We start from the raw sequence: 18,029 nt of genomic DNA, 5'->3' as shown, positions 1-18,029 counted from the left end.
TCACACATGTCTATTTGCCCACATTGATACGTAATCCAACCACCCGTCTTCCAACCATATGCCTTCCAACTCTAGCCATGCACCTTATATAGGTCACACTTTCCGATCACCATAATTAGCCTTATAAACCATATAACGATCAAATAATTATTACATATTAATATAAAGAATCTATTAAAACGTAAATAGATCGATAATAAACATAATATTGAAAATAACCCTCACAATAAATATAGAAAAAAATTGGACTAAATTCAGTTTAGTCCCTCAAACTTTAGGCCAAAACTTTGGTCCCTCATTTTTTTTAATCACGGTCGTCCCTGTTCTCTCAAATGTCATCAGCGGTCAGCCTTGTCCAAATTTTAAATCTCCCTCCATTTGTGACGTCAGCTGCCGAGTTGGACCCTACACTTGAGCCCACATGTTAGATTTTGAACAGTTCCAGGAGGGCATAATCGACATTTTCACATATTTTGCCTCCAAAATTGAAATTAATCCTAATCTAATATGGTAATCAACCTATATTAAGTACCAAAACTAATAAAAAAAAGGACTAATTTCAGTTTACCCCCCTGAGGTTAAGGGTCGTCATCATGTTAGTCTCTCGAGTTTCAATTTAATCAGTAACACCCTTGTACTCTCCAAATTCATCAGCCGTGTCCAATTTCTACTATTCCGTCCAATTTGGACCGTTAAGTCTGACTTTTGAGGGTTAAAATGGTCATTTCAAGACAAAAAATATATATATATAAAAAGAAAGAATTTTTTTTTCTGCATTTTTTTTTATGTTTTTTTTTTCATTTACATTTTTTTCCTTGTTTTTTTTTTCTTTTTCTTCTCTTATTATTATTATTATTATTATTATTATTTTTTTTTTTTAATAATTTTGTCTTCAACCTATACACCACAAGTTATAATAGGTTTATAAAAACAAAAAAAAATACTCTAGGTGGTTAAAAAGCCACTCGCTCGTCTACAATATTTGTGATATATCTCCGATAAAGCGAAGAATTTTAGGATATATTTGTAAAATATAATAGGTTTATAAAGTGAAGAATTTTAGGATATATCCCTAATAAAGTGAAGAAATATCTATAAAATATGATTAAAAAAATAAATACAGATATTTCTTCACTTTATTGAGGATATATCCTAGATGTTCCACAAATATCGTAGACCAGCGAGCGAAGAATTTTAGGATATATCCCCAATAAAGTAAAGAAATATCTGTATTTATTTTTTTAATCATATTTTACAAATATTTCTTCACTTTATTGGGGATATATCCTATTATTCTTCACTTTATAATCCTATTATATTTTATAGATATATTTTACAAATATATCCTAAAATTTTTCGCTTTATCGGAGATATATCATAAATATCGTAGACCAGCGAGCGACTTTTTAACCACCTAGAGTATTTTTTTTTGTTTTTATAAACCTATTATAACTTGTGGTGTATAGGTTGAAAACAAAATTTATAAAAATAAAAAATAAAAAGAAACACCTAGAGTATTTTTTTATAAACCTATTATAACTTGTGGTGTATAGGTTGAAGACAAAATTAAAAAAATAAAATAATAATAAGCGAAGAAACAGAAAAAAAACAAAAAAAATGAAGAAAAAAGAAAGGAAAAAACAGAATTTTTTTTATATTTTTTTATAATTTGGAGCTCAAAATTACCATTTTACCCCCTACGTGGGGCCCACATAACAGATTTAACAGCCAATTTAGACGGAGGTCCAAAAATTGGACAAGGCTGATGAATTTGGAGAGTACAAGGGTGTTACTGATTAAATTGAAACTCGAGGGACTAACATGATGACGACCCCTAACCTCAGGGGGGTAAACTGAAATTAGTCCTAAAAAAAACACCAAAGTTGTTGCCAACAAAACCGAACATAAAGGGTTGTAATCTTGCAAACATACCATAAAGGGTTGCGAAATGAGAAAATCACCATAAAATGACCAAACCCAAATAATTTGCACAAATTGTACCTAATCATTAGCATTAGCAGCCAAGTAGATGCATATCCAGTGTTTTGTTTTACATCCAAACTAACAAAAAAAAACAGTTCGGAAAGAGTTGCATAAATTCTAGGTCTAATCATCTAGGCAAAAGATTAGACCTAGCAACCATGTGACACAGCACAAGGTTGCACAAAAATATTGCAACATGCATCTCTATCTCCTAACCTTGGTTGCTAATCAGATTGTCCCTTTGCTCTATTTTCCACCACTCTTTGCATTTTCTCTAATCCTTACAAATGACCTGGATGAAGCTTGTGAAGTTTGTGCAGAAGCATCTTTACCCTTGCTTGAGGGAGCTCTTGGTGGTCTACCTTTGGTTGCAGTAGGTCTAGCTATTGAAGCTCTTGCTGCTGCCTTCTTTTCATTGTATTTATTCTATAAGGGCAGAACCAAAAATCACATTTTTAAACAACTCACATTTCAGTATAATCACCATCACAAGAAGTTCATATTGAAACTACCTTTTGTTCCACAGCTTTCTGCTTTGCCTTTGATCTGAGCTCATTCTTTTACTTTAGGGGCCTTTTGCTACCCTTTGGCTAGAGTATGTAAGGTGGTCAGTATAATAACAAAAAGGCATAACTCCAAAGTCAAAAACCAATAACAAATCATGAGCAGAAGCAACCTAAGGTTGAGTAGTTGATGCATCTCCATTGTTGAGCTTTCTCTTCTTGGTACCTTTAGCTGCTGCTATCTTAGGTGATAGGTGCCTATGGAAAGTCTTCTTATTGTGGCCCAAAATGCAACAATTGCTACTCTTCAGTGATTTTTGAACCCTTCCAAGCTTAGGACCATCAGTCTCCTTCTCAGATGCATCTTTTATCCTCTTGGTCCTTGGCCTACCAGGCTGCCTATTGTATTGTGGCGAGAGGATGGCAGGTTCATCAGAAGGGAGCCATAAGTCCATACTATTAACATGTTTCACAGTGTTAGAGTAAATGGCCATGTAGGTGCTTGTCTGGTAGCATGCATCCACATAGTCTTCAGGTTTCTGCCTCATGAAATTGATTGCAGATATGGCATGCTTGCATGGTATGCTAGTGAGATCCCATCTCCTACAAGCATAAGTTCTTCTACTCAAATCAACCATATATTTAGATCCCCCAATGCTTTCTACCTCAATTTGTTGGCTGCCAGTACCATAAGGGATGCAATCTGTTGTAGACTTGACTTTGTTCTTCTCTAGAATTTCTCTAGGCTTGGGGCAGATAGGGTCTACAATTCAGCTTATCTTCTCTTTCCTCATGGCAATCCTCTTCATCATCTTCACTCTAATATCCTCAAAGCATGATATGACTAGCTTGGACCTTGCAGGTAGGATGAAGGCATTGACGCTTTCACAAAGGTTGTTTAGAAGCACATCACATTTTAGAACAGTGCCAAAGTGTGCTCTAGACCAGTGCTTAGGTGATCTTCTAGGATCTGCACATCATAATAGACCAACTGTTAAACCCTAGTATCCTAATGATATCATGTAGGAATAAGTAAATCAAAATTGGGTGAATGAAACTTACCTGTTAACCAGTCATATGATCCTGGGTCCATCTGCTTCATGAGGACCATCTCCTTCTAATAATAAGCCATTGTAGTGGATTTTGCAATTTCCCAAAGCTGGTCTTTTATGACTTTCCTGGGAACAACTTGTTGAAATTTGTCCAAAGATGCCTGACACAGAACCTGTGTTCTGCTAGTGGGAGAACAGCTTCAGAAGCTGGAAGCAACCCTTTCTGCTTGTCAGAAATTATGGTATACCCATTTCCTTCTCCCCTAATGTCTAGGTCATTCACCAAAATCCCCAGAAACCAATCCCATGAATCTTTACTTTCCATCTCCACCATAGCATATGCAACAACATATGTGGTGTTGTTAGGATCCAACCCCACAGTTGCCAACAACTGACTACCAAATGCACTCTTAAGGTGGCACCCATCAAATCCAAAAATTGGTCTGCAACCAGCCCTAAAACCCCTCTTCAGAGCTCCTAAGCACACATACATCCTCTGAAAAACAGGGAGCTTCTCAGTGTTGTTGAAGTCACAAATTATCTCAACTGTTGTGTCAGGATCCACCCTCTTCAACTCCTTTGCATAGTCTTGTACCTTAGCATATTGCTCTTTCCCTCTTCAGTGCTGCCTTTTTGGTCCTATAAGCTTGTTGAAAAGAAACTCTTGCTCTCACTCCAGCTGCCATGGTCTGTGCAAGTGCTTCTGAAACATAAACACCCAAATCTTTGTATTAGTAATCAATGCATACATCACTTAACATATTGCCCTCAATGCACAAGTCTCAGATCAATAAAAAACACATATACCTATTGAAATGTTAGGATTCAACTTTATCTGGTCTGCAAACTTATCAGTGAGGTAGGGGGTCTTCACAGTACTATTCTCATATACTCTTGCACAGTTATGCTCTCCATGGTATGTCTTAATCATGAGGGTATCTTCATGCTGCATTTTTGATGCAAATGACTCGAATGGAAAGTCTTCAGCCTTGCATATAGCCCTCAATCTGACCCTGTCATTCTTTAAAAAAAGAGGTTCCCAACCATCTTGAATTGCCCTCTCTCTGATAGCAGCCCTAAGTATCTTGGGGGAAGCAAACTTCATACCTTTACAGAAGTGAGGGTCTCTCATATCCACTTTAGGGTTAAACTCTGGAAATCTATCTCCCTCTCCTTCATCATCAGAATTATAATCATGGCCAATTCCTTCCTCATCTGAATCTACAGCTCCATACATACCCTCATTGTCTTCAAAATCACCCACTCCTATCCCTCCCTCCTCCTCATTACTCCCCCTAACAGCCTCACCATCCATAGAACATCCTTCTTCTTGAGACCTGGCACCTACCTCCTCTTCTGTTAACTAATCAAACAAAAAAGCATCATCTACTCCATATGTTGTATACTCATCATCATCTGCAGCAGGATTATAATCATCATCCTCAGAATTATCTTCTCCAGAAAACTCATCATTTTCCTCAGATTCCTTTTCTTCAACCCATCCATCATCTTGTCCATCCATTCCATTAGAACTATCATCAAAGTCATCAACTTCTTCAGTCTCCAATTTCTTCTTTCCCTTATCACTGGGATCAATGGTTGGAGCTCTGCTCTGTTGAGTAGGAACATCATCTTGAGGCTCCCTAATAATCACATAAGGCATCTTCTTCCTTTCTGCACACCTTTTAAATCTTCTAGCCTTTTGTTCATTGCCCACCTCAGGTTGCTTCTTAGGAGAAGGAGGGAGCTCTTCAATCTTCACAAATGTTCTTGGCTTCCTTGGTGAATGAGGAAGTTCCTCAATGACAACCCCACTAGTTGTAGCTTGACTAAACCCCCACTCTGGTACTTGGTCCTCATACATAAATAAGTCATCAAGTTCTTCTTCTTGTTGATCATCGTACAAATCCTTGTGGTCAAGATATAGTATCACCACCCTTATCTCTGGCACACAACAACACGTTGTGATCACATCCTTGTCAGTGTTCAACTTCGTTATTGCATCATCCTTAGATCTTATTGAGTACTAATAGTCAATCCTTCTCCCAACATAAGCATGATTAATACTCCTCACCATCCCATCTACCTCAGTCAAGCTTATCCTGTCCTTGTCCACATGATCGTAATAAGATATGCTTCCACCAACATACTTATTTTTCTATGTAATCTATATATCCACCATGATATACCTTCATGGTAAAATAATCTGGATGTACTGCATTGCAAAACAAAGGACCATAAACAAACTCATTTACCAACATAACTCAAAACTACAAGTACAACACTCCAAAAACTAGTACAGAATATCACAAAGCACAAGCACAAATGTCCTAAACTTAAAGTCATAAATCCTCACCAACCCAGTTTACAACGTTTTCCAACCACTCAGATCCTAAAAAATGAATTCTTAGGTATGTAGGACCACAGCAGCACTTATGAGGACCACTATAAAAACCTTCTATTTCAGCTACCTAACGAGCTTCACATACACATTCTATTATGGACCTTCTATTATTCAAATCTTCTTATTTGTATGAAAGAGAATTAGACAAGCCTCTGTAATTCTCGAAAATCACATTTCAGAAGCTTCCTAAACCATAGCCTACAAAATCCTAAATTCAAAAACCCAGAAATTAAAATAGGAAATGTCACACAATAAACCACCGTAATGGATAGAAAAAAACCCTAAATTTCACCGTAATAAAACCCTAAATTTCACTATAACAAAACCCTAACTTACTGTAATTGGGAATATCCTCACCTCCATTTTCCAATCAGGGAATCAAGTCATCATCGGCCCCGGCCATGTTGTTTACCGTCACATTCGATTTCTAATCCACTGACCTATTGATCTGGGTACTTTAATCTTGGTTCTTTTATTTGGGTTTCCAGAGGTTGAAGATGAGAGATAGATAGAGTGTGTTTTCGAGATTAGGGATTAGGTTTTGAGTTTCTGGTCGCCTAATCAAGGTTGTAATGGAGGGAAAACGGTAACCAGGGCCAATTTGGACATTTTGTCCAAACTTAGGTTCAAAATCTGACTTGTGGGCCCAAGTGTCGACTCCAGCTCGGCAGTTGACGTCACAAATGGAGAGAGATTTAAAATTTGGACAAGGCTGATGACATTTGGGAGAACAGGGACGACCGTGATTAAAAAAAAAAGATGAGGGACCAAAGTGAAGATTGGCCTAAAGTTTGAGAGACTAAACTGAATTTAGTCCAAAAAAATAAAATGAATTTTAATTTTAAATCATAAAATTTCCAACACCGTCTACAAATTCTATTAGGCCTCCAGCCTATGAATGTAAACTATAAAGATCGAAGTTTCTCAACCGCGGATATTTTGCATCTACTGTCTTGTGTAAGTTCATAAAATCTCCGGCAAGCGCATAAGCTTGATCCCTATACTTCGTCCCCCATGCTGGGTCTATCTTCGCAACAACCGAAATCAAATAAAGGAAGTAGTTAAATAGTGGCTTTCCGTTATACCATTTGGGTGTGTACATGAGAATATGATGTCCGACATCAATCCCCAATTAATGATATGCAATAGTCATCGAAAGGTTTCAATGTAAACTCTCCAGCATTATCAAGTTGAATTAACTGAATAAGATGATCTGGGTAGTGAGCTCGTAGCCATATGATCTGGGCTAGGAGTTTATCATAAGCAGCATTATGAGTGGACGATAGCGTGACACATGACCAGCGTGTTTGTGAGTCAACCAACTTCATAAAATATCTAAATGGTCTGCAAGTTGGTTAAATCGGTCCACAGAATCCCCTCGGATTCTATGTAAGAACATAATGAGAACACTTATATTCTTTGCATAAGACTGTCTCGGTCCTAATTCTCTTAAGGAACAGGCTTTGCAAAATGAGCGATGGGCCATAGAAGTAACCAATGAGGATTATGGTTGGGCCACGAAGTTGCAATCGACTTCGGAAGCAGAGAATAGAAGCATGGCACTACATATGGCATCATGTCCGAGTGCTCGCTGTAGGGGGATGACGGCGGCGGTCCGAGCTTCTCTATGACTCAATGTTTGATTCTTGCTTCGTTTCACTCGAAGTATGTCCTTGTGAAGTCTTTAATAGACGGATCATCATACCACGACCAGGTTGTCCCAACCTGTTGTGTCAAAGCCTATATGTGTCTGAATCCCAAAGGTCATCTCTTATGACATTGTTGGATTCAACAATTAGAATAGTAGTTACATATAATGCACTAGAACGACACGTACATATATAAGTTTCTCTAATACACGTTTACGTCTGTAGTCATTAGAGGTAATGCAAATGAACACTTATCCATTTTCATTATGTGTTTCCATATAAAAACCATTGGCTCTAATATCTTTAAAACTTAAAAAGGGTTCTTCCATACCCAAAAATGAATAAAGCTTGAATTAAACAATGCACAAGACATAGAAATCGACACTTTATTTCAATAATAGCCAATGATTACATCAAAATTTCTAAACCAAAATCTAGTCCAAATAGTTATAATCAATACTCGACTAATGGTCATTACTCAATCCTTTCAGTAACTGCAATTAAGCATGACTAGGAAAGTGAGAGAAGATGTCGGTGGAGCAAAACTCTCTTAAGAACCATTATCTCAACTACTCTCCTAGACATCACACTTACTATGTATGAGTCTTGTTGTGAAAGTGTATAACCATTGTCTTTATTGATAATAGTTTAAGGCAAATGTCATTACATAAATTCTTGGAAAAAGACTATCTAAACAAAATCTGTGGAATCCATATTTCCATCACCAGATTTGAAGTCTTCAATTGTAAGATTGGCGTCGTTGCCATCTCCATTATCTCCTTCGATCAGCTATGAGATAAGCCTCTTGCTCTCTCATATCTTTATACACCTTGTATTATGCAGCTAGTTTTTCACTCGCTTTTCAGCGCTTAAACCAATGCTTTGAAGATCCACATCTATAGCATACATCACCTTTTAATTGAGATGCACCTTGTGCATTAAGACGTCCACTCACACCGTATCAACAGTGGCTGTGCCACAACGGCCGGCAACGCCGGCTTTGCCTCTTCCACTCTGGCCAACGTTGCCATGTGTTCGCACATTATTATGAAGATTTCCTTCCTTTGTACGGTGGTTATATGGACCCATACGTCTAGATTGATATCCCTTTACCTTAGGGTTCCACTCCTTGCGCCCTCTTTTAGGTGCGCAACTATAATTCACCTTATGAACGCTCTTAGTTCCAATGGGCCTTGAATTATAGTTCTTCACGAGTATGTTATCATGTTTCTCAGAAACTGACATGGCAATGATAAGCTGATGAAACCTCTTGATTTTGTTTAGCATTATGTTCAAGCTTATATTGCTTTGAAACCAGTAATGTAGAAACAAGGAATATTAAAAGAGTTTTCTCAATTAAATATTGATCTGTCAGCTCTACTCCATAGAATCTCATTGGCAGTAAGGTGATTCTCGAAGTCATTCACCTATCGGTGATATCCAACGTCATTCAAATTTAGTTTAGTGAAATTGAGTTTTTGCATGTTTGTATTCAACATTCTAAAAACGAAGGAGGATAAATTAGTTTTGGAGTATTAAATACTTCCATGACAACTAATATTTTCCAAGAAATTTGGATTAGACCAAAGCAATGATGTTTTGAATGGTCGTCAAATTTTAATGCTCACAAAACACTTGTTCGTAGCAAATTTAATTTCTCAACGAGCCTCTTCTTTGGAGAAGCACAAACCCCCACAGTTCGGCTTTTATGAAATCCCACATTATAAGAAAGGTGGGAGGTAGAAGAACCGATTTTGGAAGTCCCCAAAGAAAAAGAAGAAGAATTTAAATACAGAAAGTAGGAACTTTAATTTTAAAACTTACTTGGTGCTTTCTTGATGCTTGGTTTTCTTGTTCTTCTTGTAATCTTCTCCAAAGTAGTGCGCATGAGCGGTGGTGGCGGTGCACAGGACGGTGGTGCACGACACAAAGGTGGTGGGTCCTAGGCTAATTCTAGGGTTTCACGGCTCAGAGAAGAAGAAAAGGGGAATTTTGGCTTCTGATTCAGGGTTAAGGCTCGTGGTGATAACGTGTTTTAGGAAAAGAGATTGTAGAGAGAATTGAGAGAATGAATTATATCTTTCATTGATAATAGAAGCCTCTATCTATAGAGGATATAAGTACATAACCATTGATTACATGGAATCCTATTATAATTAAAACTAGGAATCTAGAACCATCTTCTCCTATTACAATAATGAAAAGTAATCCTAATTTGATAAGGCACACATAAATCGAATATCCTTCAACAAGCCTCTATATATAGAGGATACAAGTACAATCATTTGAGTATAAGAAATCATATTCTAATTAAGACTAGGAATCTAGAGTAATCTTCTCCTATTACAACAATGAAAATTAATCCTAGTTTAGTAAGGCACACATAAATTGAATATCCTTTAACACGCTCCTTGTGCCGTCCAAACATGATGTCATCTGACATCTTGGCTCTTCTAGTGTTGCCTCGTTAAAAATATTGCATGAGTACTAAAAATCAAGTAGGACAAAAATAACCTTCGGGAGGAGAAAAATAGTACAACACGTTATTCACTATTCGAGATCAAATATGTAGGCATCATACCTCCCCCTGATATCAAGATCTCCCCATGATTGCTACAATTATAGGAGTTTGGGTAGTTTACGCATTCCAATGCTCTTTACATGCTTCTCGAAAGTGAACTTGGGTAATGACTTAATAAGTCAGCCACATTGTTCTCAGATCGAACTTGGTTCAACTTGATCTTAAGAAGATTCTGTTGTTGCTAATTATAGAAAAATTGGCGATATGTGCTTACTTCATTTGCTCAATGCAAGTAGCATTATCCTCATAAATGCTCAAAGGCTCATCTGTGGTAGACTTCAAACCCCAAGTTCTTCGAACATGCATAATTACGGACTTCAGCCATATACATTCACGAACAACATCGTGATTCATATGATTGGAAGTGGACTCTACACTTGTTCTCAATTTCTTTCAATATCCTCATCTTGTACCTTGGAAACTTCATGTGGAATGGGTTAATTGTTTGCATCGTATTTCACTAATGCAATTTTGTTCTACTCCTATATTTCGTGAAGAGAATTAAGTCGCAGACGCACTAGCAATTTTGAAATTATTTTCTCAGGTTTAGTTTCGTGGGTTTTGGTTTCACCTATCATTCATAGTTTTTGTAATCAGAACCGAATGGGTCTTCTTAATTTCCGTTTCTGTTGATATTGTTGAGAGGTTTGGTATAGTTCCCCATCTATGTATTTTTTTTGAAAAGCCCCATCTATGTAATTTATTTCCCTTTTATTCAAATAAATTATTCTCATTTCGTCGAGATTCATCAAAATAGATAATGTATCAACATCAAAACATATTACATATCCAATAGCCGAGCCTTATTTTGTATTAGACAAAAAAATAGATAATGTATATAAAAAACAATTATATAATGTATCAACATCAAAATATATTACATATCCAATGGCCAAGCCTGATTTTTTATTAAAAAAATATATAATGTATTAAAAAAAGCAATTATATAATGTATCAACATCAAAATAGTTTACAAATCCCATGGCCAAGCCTTATTTTGTTAGCTTGAAAGAAAATGAAAGGGAAACAACATAATAGAATGAAACATATAGCTGACATCCAACATTATTCATGAGCGGGCCGGGGATGATAGTACGGTTCGAGTGTGTATATGGTCTGCAAGAAGGTAAGGACCAGGAGGACAAAAGCTGCAATAAAAGAGGTAGTAGACCATGGTGTTTCAAAATAATCACGTTTCAATTTCTTTCTCCACTTGTGCCATGGTACTTTGCGATATGAATGCACTTCATCGCAAACTCCCTTGTAGACATAGTCAATGACTGTGGTGTCATTGTATAGATCGTTGAAGAACTTCGAAGCATCATCGGCACTCAACCAGTTGGCTAGTATATGTTTTTCACATAGAAGATCCACATCCTTGTTCGTATCGATGAGGTTATCCATCAAAACCGCGTAGGATGTTATCATGTGCTTGCAACTGCCATAACACTGTTCGTAGGCCATAAGGTTCCTGAACATAGGACCTGTCCTTTCATCGATAGCCAGAGGAGGAATGGTGAAAACGCCACCTTTGAACGTTATGTTCAATATGCAACCTGAGGGGCCCTCTCTAAATTTAACTCCCGCCTCTGAAAGAGCAGCAGCACTAGGTATCCTCTGTGGCAAGTGGTTTACCAACTTTGATGCCGGGGTCTTCTGTTGGTTTGCATGTTCCAGATGGTCATGAACGAGGGAAGTTCTTATCAGATCAAGTATGTGAAGAATCTCAACCTTGGGAGACTTGGGATTGGGATAGCTAAAAATTTTAGGTTCAGCCACTGAATTTTTGAAGAAGTCTATTACTACTTGACTGAGGGGTGCTATAGGGCTACCATCCTCAATTAGGTTATAGATAGACTCGAGCACAAACCAAGGTAGCTGATTTTCTAGCAACAGAAGATCATGGTACAGGTATTCGAGCATACAAGGCATGTTGAAGATAGGGTCGTCTTTATCTTGTCGATCTGCATGCTCAGAAGGTGCCTTCCGAAATAATTCTATTAAGAAACAACCATCGAGTATGAGCATCTCTATGAAGTCGTTTTGGTCAAGATGATAGCATGGGTCTGAATAATAACCCCGGGCGCGTATTACCTGTCCCCTGATGCTTTCAATCAAGCTATCCATGTTCAATACTGTCTGGCGCTGGCGCTGGCGCAGGGGCAAGAAAAGACAGTTTAAATACCATTTTTTCACATTTTCCACGAGTTGAAATTTATCAACACCTCGGTGAAAGGGACCGATTGAGACTACGTCAGGTTCGTATGGCTCCTTTTCTTGTCTTCGTAGCACCTCAGGAACTTTGAAGATGCAACATGAAACAGGCACAGGTGATGATTTGGCCTCCAAAAGCTCATAATTGAAGGTGTGTTTCCATTGTTCAATAGTCATACCTCTCCGGTCTTGATGAATTGAAACGCTTTCATCCACTTTACCCTTTTCTATATCACTGCTACCCATCTGATCTAAGTTGCTCATATTGCTGAAAAATAAGTTTTCTTGAGTTAACATAATTTATAAGGAATTCATCCAAGGTTTTCTAATTTTTATTTACAGTGAAATATATAAATTTTGATTTTTTTTTTGTCAAATGTAAAATTTTTACTGAGATTGATAACATCCAAATAAGATATCACTATCTTTTCAAAAAAAAAAAAAAAAGATATCACTATATATATATATATAATTACGTGAAAATAAAAAGTTTAAATTAGGGCTCATTTGGACTGTTTCTATTCGAATAAAAATTCTCATAAGTGTGTTCCCTGATTTGAATTATGTTAATATGATTGATCATGATGTACAATCCGTATTTAACAGTATTTGGTCTTTTGATAAAAAAGAATCACACAGAATTTCATTAAAAAAGAGATATATATATATACACACACACGTACGTATATATTTGAGAATGGAGGTTAGATTTTTAGCTTTTTAAGTTTTTAATTTAGAGGAGAAAAATATGGTTGGTATCACTATAGTCAACAAGGCACATTACAAACTAGTAAACTAGTAAATATATTGTGTAACAAAAGTTAACATTTGAAAATTATAAATAGTAAATGCATATAACATATTTTTATATCTCATAGACTCATACCGAACTTATAAGGATTGCACCACCTAGGCCATTGATGAAAATTTTAAAAGGAGAGTTTCTATTGGGACCTCCAAATCTGTCACTTGACCTCACTCTATTATGAATTATTAAATGACATATATAACCTACTATAAAATGACAATTAAGGACAATAATTATACCAAAAAATATTATATTTATTTTATGTAGACTTTCCAATTCAATAATATTAGATTGTATTTCTTATTATTTTCCTTATCTATTTTCATTTTCCAATTTCACTACATACTCATTAAAGCATTCATATATATTTAATAAGAATTAAAAATATGATTAAGATCATGTGACATAAAAGTGTATGATATATATGTTGAACGCATATTGGTGAGGGAAAACAAAATAAATCCTCTTATGATTTATAACCTAAATCTGAGTCAATCCATTATATTTGTAACAAAAAAAAAAACTAGCAGTTAAAAAAAAATATATATATTTAAATAATTAATCATGTGGTACAAAAAATACAGAAAAATAAAATAAAATAAAAAAACAAATGATTTTTTTTTAGAATAAAAACAAATGATTTCTTCATTTTTTTTTTTGCACAGCTAAAATAGAAAAAAAAAACAGAATAGTTCATGGCATTTTCTTATTGATTAAATATTAATTTTTGAATCTCAAGTTTGATTAAGAAATTTGATCAAAAAAAAAAAGTTTGATTAAGAAATATATATTTAGTTAAGATTTATAGAGTGATTAAATCATTGAAATGACTAAATTTTTTTATTTTAAAGATAATAATTTGTTAGCAAATTATATGAGTGAGGTTATTTGAGGAAGTTTAGTGAGGTTTAATGAGTAAATTTAGTATTTGAAAATTTGATAAGAGGTGTAAAAAGTATAGAGGTCAAGTGAGTAAATTTGGAGGTTCCAATAGAAAAACTCATTTAAAAGCCAAAATGTTTTAGATTAAAAAAAATTATTTTATATTTTTTTGTCAAATTAATCAATTTCATATAAAATATTTCAATATTACGTCAAAGACTCAGCAAAGACTATTAACAAATTTACTAACTTCAACATGACAACGAACAATAATGAAGCCAACATGACTAAAGCGGACAAGAGAAGTTTTGAAAATAAGAACTCAACAAAGACTATTTTTTATTTTTTACTCAGATGAATCAACTTCATCATGGATACTTCAATATTACATCAAAGAATTAGCAAAGACTATTAAAGAATATACATTTCTAACATGACAATAACAACAATGAAGCCAACATTACTCAAGCAGACATAAAAAGTTTTGAAAATAAGGACTTATTTCTAATATTATTAATGACATACTACTTTATAGTTTGGACAATGGATTGATATATATATATATATATATATATATATATATATATATATATAATCCTACTTGATATATGTGTCTGTGTGTGTGAAAATATGAAGGGTATATCACTTGACTAACATTTTCTGTAATTTTTGTTGGTAAGTTATAATTCCAAAAAGTTATGGGTTCGGTTTTCACTGTCATATGTAAGGGTGGGGTGGGCTAATTTTTGTTTTGTTTTGTTTAAATGTACCATTTGACTTACATTTTTTGTAATCTTTTAAATACCATGCTAACTAATTTGAATTCTACCACTTGATCGAATAGTGTACAATTTACTTTCTTTCTTTTTTCAATAAAAAAATTGAAACACTAAAGTTTTAGTCAAAAAGTTAGAAAAATGAAAACAATTTTTTTTTCTCTTTATTTAAAAGTGGATCAAAGGATTTCACTCCTACCCCCATGATGACTCGAACCCATGACTTCGTCATTAGGTAGTGGGTGCTCTAACCACTGAGCTAACACCACTTCATCAAAAAATGAATACAATTTGATCTAACATATTTTAGCCTATATACATGTGATGCACGTGTGAATTGTGAATAAAGGCTCTTTATAATTGTCACTTACTTAATCAAATTTCTGCTCCTTTTATTTTATGACAACTTCATCTAATGCATCAGGATTTTACGACAACATCTCCTTTTATTTTTTAGACTAAAGGATATTTTGGATAATCCATAAATATACACACACACACACACACACACATATATGTATGCATATATGTGTGTGTGTGTGTGTGTGTGTGTGTGTGTGTGTGTGTGTAAGGTATTGTTAAAAGGAAAATACTTCAGTACATTAATGTACCGATACATCAAGTAGACTAAGTTCAATACAGATGTAGACTAGCTCGGTACAAGGGTAGACTAACTCCATGCATGTCTACCCATGTACTGAGCTAGTCTACCTCTGTATTGAACCTAGTCTACTTGATGTATCGGCACATTAATGTATTGTAGACGATCCCTTGTTAAAATACACACACACACATGTATGTATATATATAAGGTATTGTTATTAACACATCTTAAATCTTTATTCACACACCATTTCTATTTTTTATTCTTTAAATTCATATTTATTATTGGTAAAATGTTTTAACTAACATCTTTGGCAATTTTCTTTCCCATTCTCTAATACAAAACTGATCTTCACTCCAAAATCACTCAAATCCAGAAGACATGCTATGCTATAGCACTTGTTCTTTTTTGTTTTTGATCAATTACTTGTTTTTTTGTTCTACCATAATTCTTTTGCTTCAACAAAATTGGAACAATTATTTTCGAGTGCCGAATTTTATTTTATTTTTGGAGGGGGGGTGTCCAATTATGAGATTAGATTTAGAAAATAATTGAATGTTTTTAAGCAAAAGAATTATGGTAGAATAAAAAATGAACGGATTGATTGACCAAAAGTAAAAATGAACAAGTGCAATAGCATTGCATGTTTTATGGATTTGATGGATTTTGGTGTGAAGATCGGCTGAGGAGATCCAATTATGAGATTAGATCTAGAAAATAATTGATCGAATTTTGTTGAAGCAAAAGGATTAGGGTAGAATAAAAAATGAATGAGTGATTGACCAAAAACAAAAATGAACAAGTGTGATAGCATTACATGTCTTTTGGATTTGAGGAATTTTAATGTGAAGATCGGTTGAATTTGTATTAGACAATAAGATAGAAAATTGCAAAAGATGGTTAGTTAAGAAATTTTACTAATAATAAATATGAATTTAAAGACCTTTAAAAAAAATATGAATTTAAAGAATAGAAAATGGGCAGGGTGTGTGAATAGAGCTTTAAGGTGTATTAACAACAACACCACTATACAGGTCCGGACTTGAGATTTTGAGACTTGAGGCGAAAAATAAAAATGGGCCTACATTATTTTTATAGAAAAGAAAGGAATGCAACTTGCCAACTAAATCAATCTCATTATTTGGTAAAAGACTTACATTTTATTTACTTAATAATTTTATGAAAAAGACTTCAGTTCATTAATGTACCGATACATCAAGTAGACTAGTTCAATACAAAGGTAGACTAGCTCGGTACAAGGGTAGACAAACTCCATGCATAAGTAGACTAGTCTACCCATGTACTGAGCTAGTCTACCTCTGTATTGAACTAGTATATTTGATGTATCGATACATTAATGTACCATAGACAATCTTTTTTTTAAATACCTCCAGAAAAAGAAATATTAGGCCCCGACGAGACACCGGACCTGAGACAACCGACTCACTGGCCTCATGTCAAATCCAGCTTTGCCGCTATATATATTTATACGTAGACTCCGTATGAAACTTTGCATAAAGTTAAGAGTTTACATGCTACTTGACTAGAATTACATATCCAAAAATCAAAGCCCTACATATAAGGTTCTAATCTTTTCCACCCCTCTTCGATGAATGACCGGATACCAAATTCATAATCTTAACACATTAATTAAAGCATTCTATATATACAATAATGAACTTGCCCATTATGGTTTAGGCGATGCATGCCTTTATGCACGTTAAATTTAAGTAATAAAATCTCATTAATCTGTTCATCATACCATAAATAGACAAATTGCCCGGCTTAAAAGTTGAAATAGAAAAGGGAAGATAAACATGTACCTGAAAAATCTGACAAGTTGCAGGATCATTCAGCAAGAAAAGGTGCTTGCCATATTAATGCAAGAAGGAAGATAACTAGTGCGAAAATGTATGTGCTACATAGAACTATTCATCGAAGGCAAACTGTACGAAGAAACAGTGCCATATTTATAATACTTCTCTAAGAGATATAATCTTCAAACACACACGAAGCAAAAGTGTATTAAGAATATTAACTTTTAATTTGCACAAGCAAAGGTCATAACATACTTCTTTCTCATTTTAGACGCAAAGAAAAATTCTACTTTTGAATAAGAAGATATATGTATCAGACCAGAAAAAGAAAAAGAATATATGTAAGAGCACAAAAAGTGCAGCCCACGAATTGTACGTGGTCAGAACATTTCCAAGTCCAATGGAGATGTCGACAACAAAAAAGAATGGGGGAAACAGAGAGAGAAATATGGGGGAAAAAATTAATTGAGACTCTTTGGTACTTGCATGTTGCATGGGAGAGCTTTTAGTGTATTCAAAAGTCACAAGTGAATCTTGTTACTTTGAAAGCTGCTGCTCTATTTTTGGCTCAGTTTGGGACACCTTGCTGCGGGTGGTGTACCTTGTCTTGACTCTTGACTTATTCTTTCCTTATTGGCTCCTTCATATGAGCTGGTCAATGGGGTCTATGGCTACTGTTTTTTTGGCTATTTAATTATCTATCATCAGTTCCTTGACTTGGTGGGACATGGATCCGAGTTGATAAAGCAACTTGGT

The 18,029-nt window shown here is 34.9% G+C and overlaps 3 protein-coding genes across 3 annotated transcripts; all 3 read right to left on the bottom strand.

Annotated features, from left to right (window-relative positions):
- Positions 1–2,659: 2,659 nt before the first annotated feature.
- LOC112203742 lies at positions 2,660–3,124 on the bottom strand. Its single transcript, XM_024344665.1, has one exon. The coding sequence runs from the start codon at positions 3,122–3,124 to the stop codon at positions 2,660–2,662; it is 465 nt and encodes a 154-aa protein (XP_024200433.1).
- Positions 3,125–3,653: 529 nt separating this feature from the next.
- Positions 3,654–4,853, bottom strand: LOC112203741. The gene is made up of 3 exons (XM_024344664.1): positions 4,346–4,853; positions 4,147–4,241; positions 3,654–4,034 (listed from the first exon to the last, which is right to left on the bottom strand). Exons 1-3 carry the CDS (start codon positions 4,851–4,853, stop codon positions 3,654–3,656), a joined length of 984 nt encoding a protein of 327 aa, XP_024200432.1.
- Positions 4,854–11,070: 6,217 nt separating this feature from the next.
- LOC112167059 (UPF0481 protein At3g47200) lies at positions 11,071–17,390 on the bottom strand. Its single transcript, XM_024304014.2, has 2 exons — positions 17,280–17,390; positions 11,071–12,654 (listed from the first exon to the last, which is right to left on the bottom strand). Exons 1-2 carry the CDS (start codon positions 17,306–17,308, stop codon positions 11,238–11,240), a joined length of 1,446 nt encoding a protein of 481 aa, XP_024159782.1. The 5' UTR covers positions 17,309–17,390; the 3' UTR covers positions 11,071–11,237.
- Positions 17,391–18,029: the final 639 nt, after the last annotated feature.

This window comes from Rosa chinensis, chromosome 5, assembly GCF_002994745.2.
Source record: "Rosa chinensis cultivar Old Blush chromosome 5, RchiOBHm-V2, whole genome shotgun sequence".
In the NCBI taxonomy this organism is placed as follows: domain Eukaryota; kingdom Viridiplantae; phylum Streptophyta; class Magnoliopsida; order Rosales; family Rosaceae; genus Rosa; species Rosa chinensis.
This window is presented reverse-complemented; position numbering and strand designations above follow the sequence as displayed.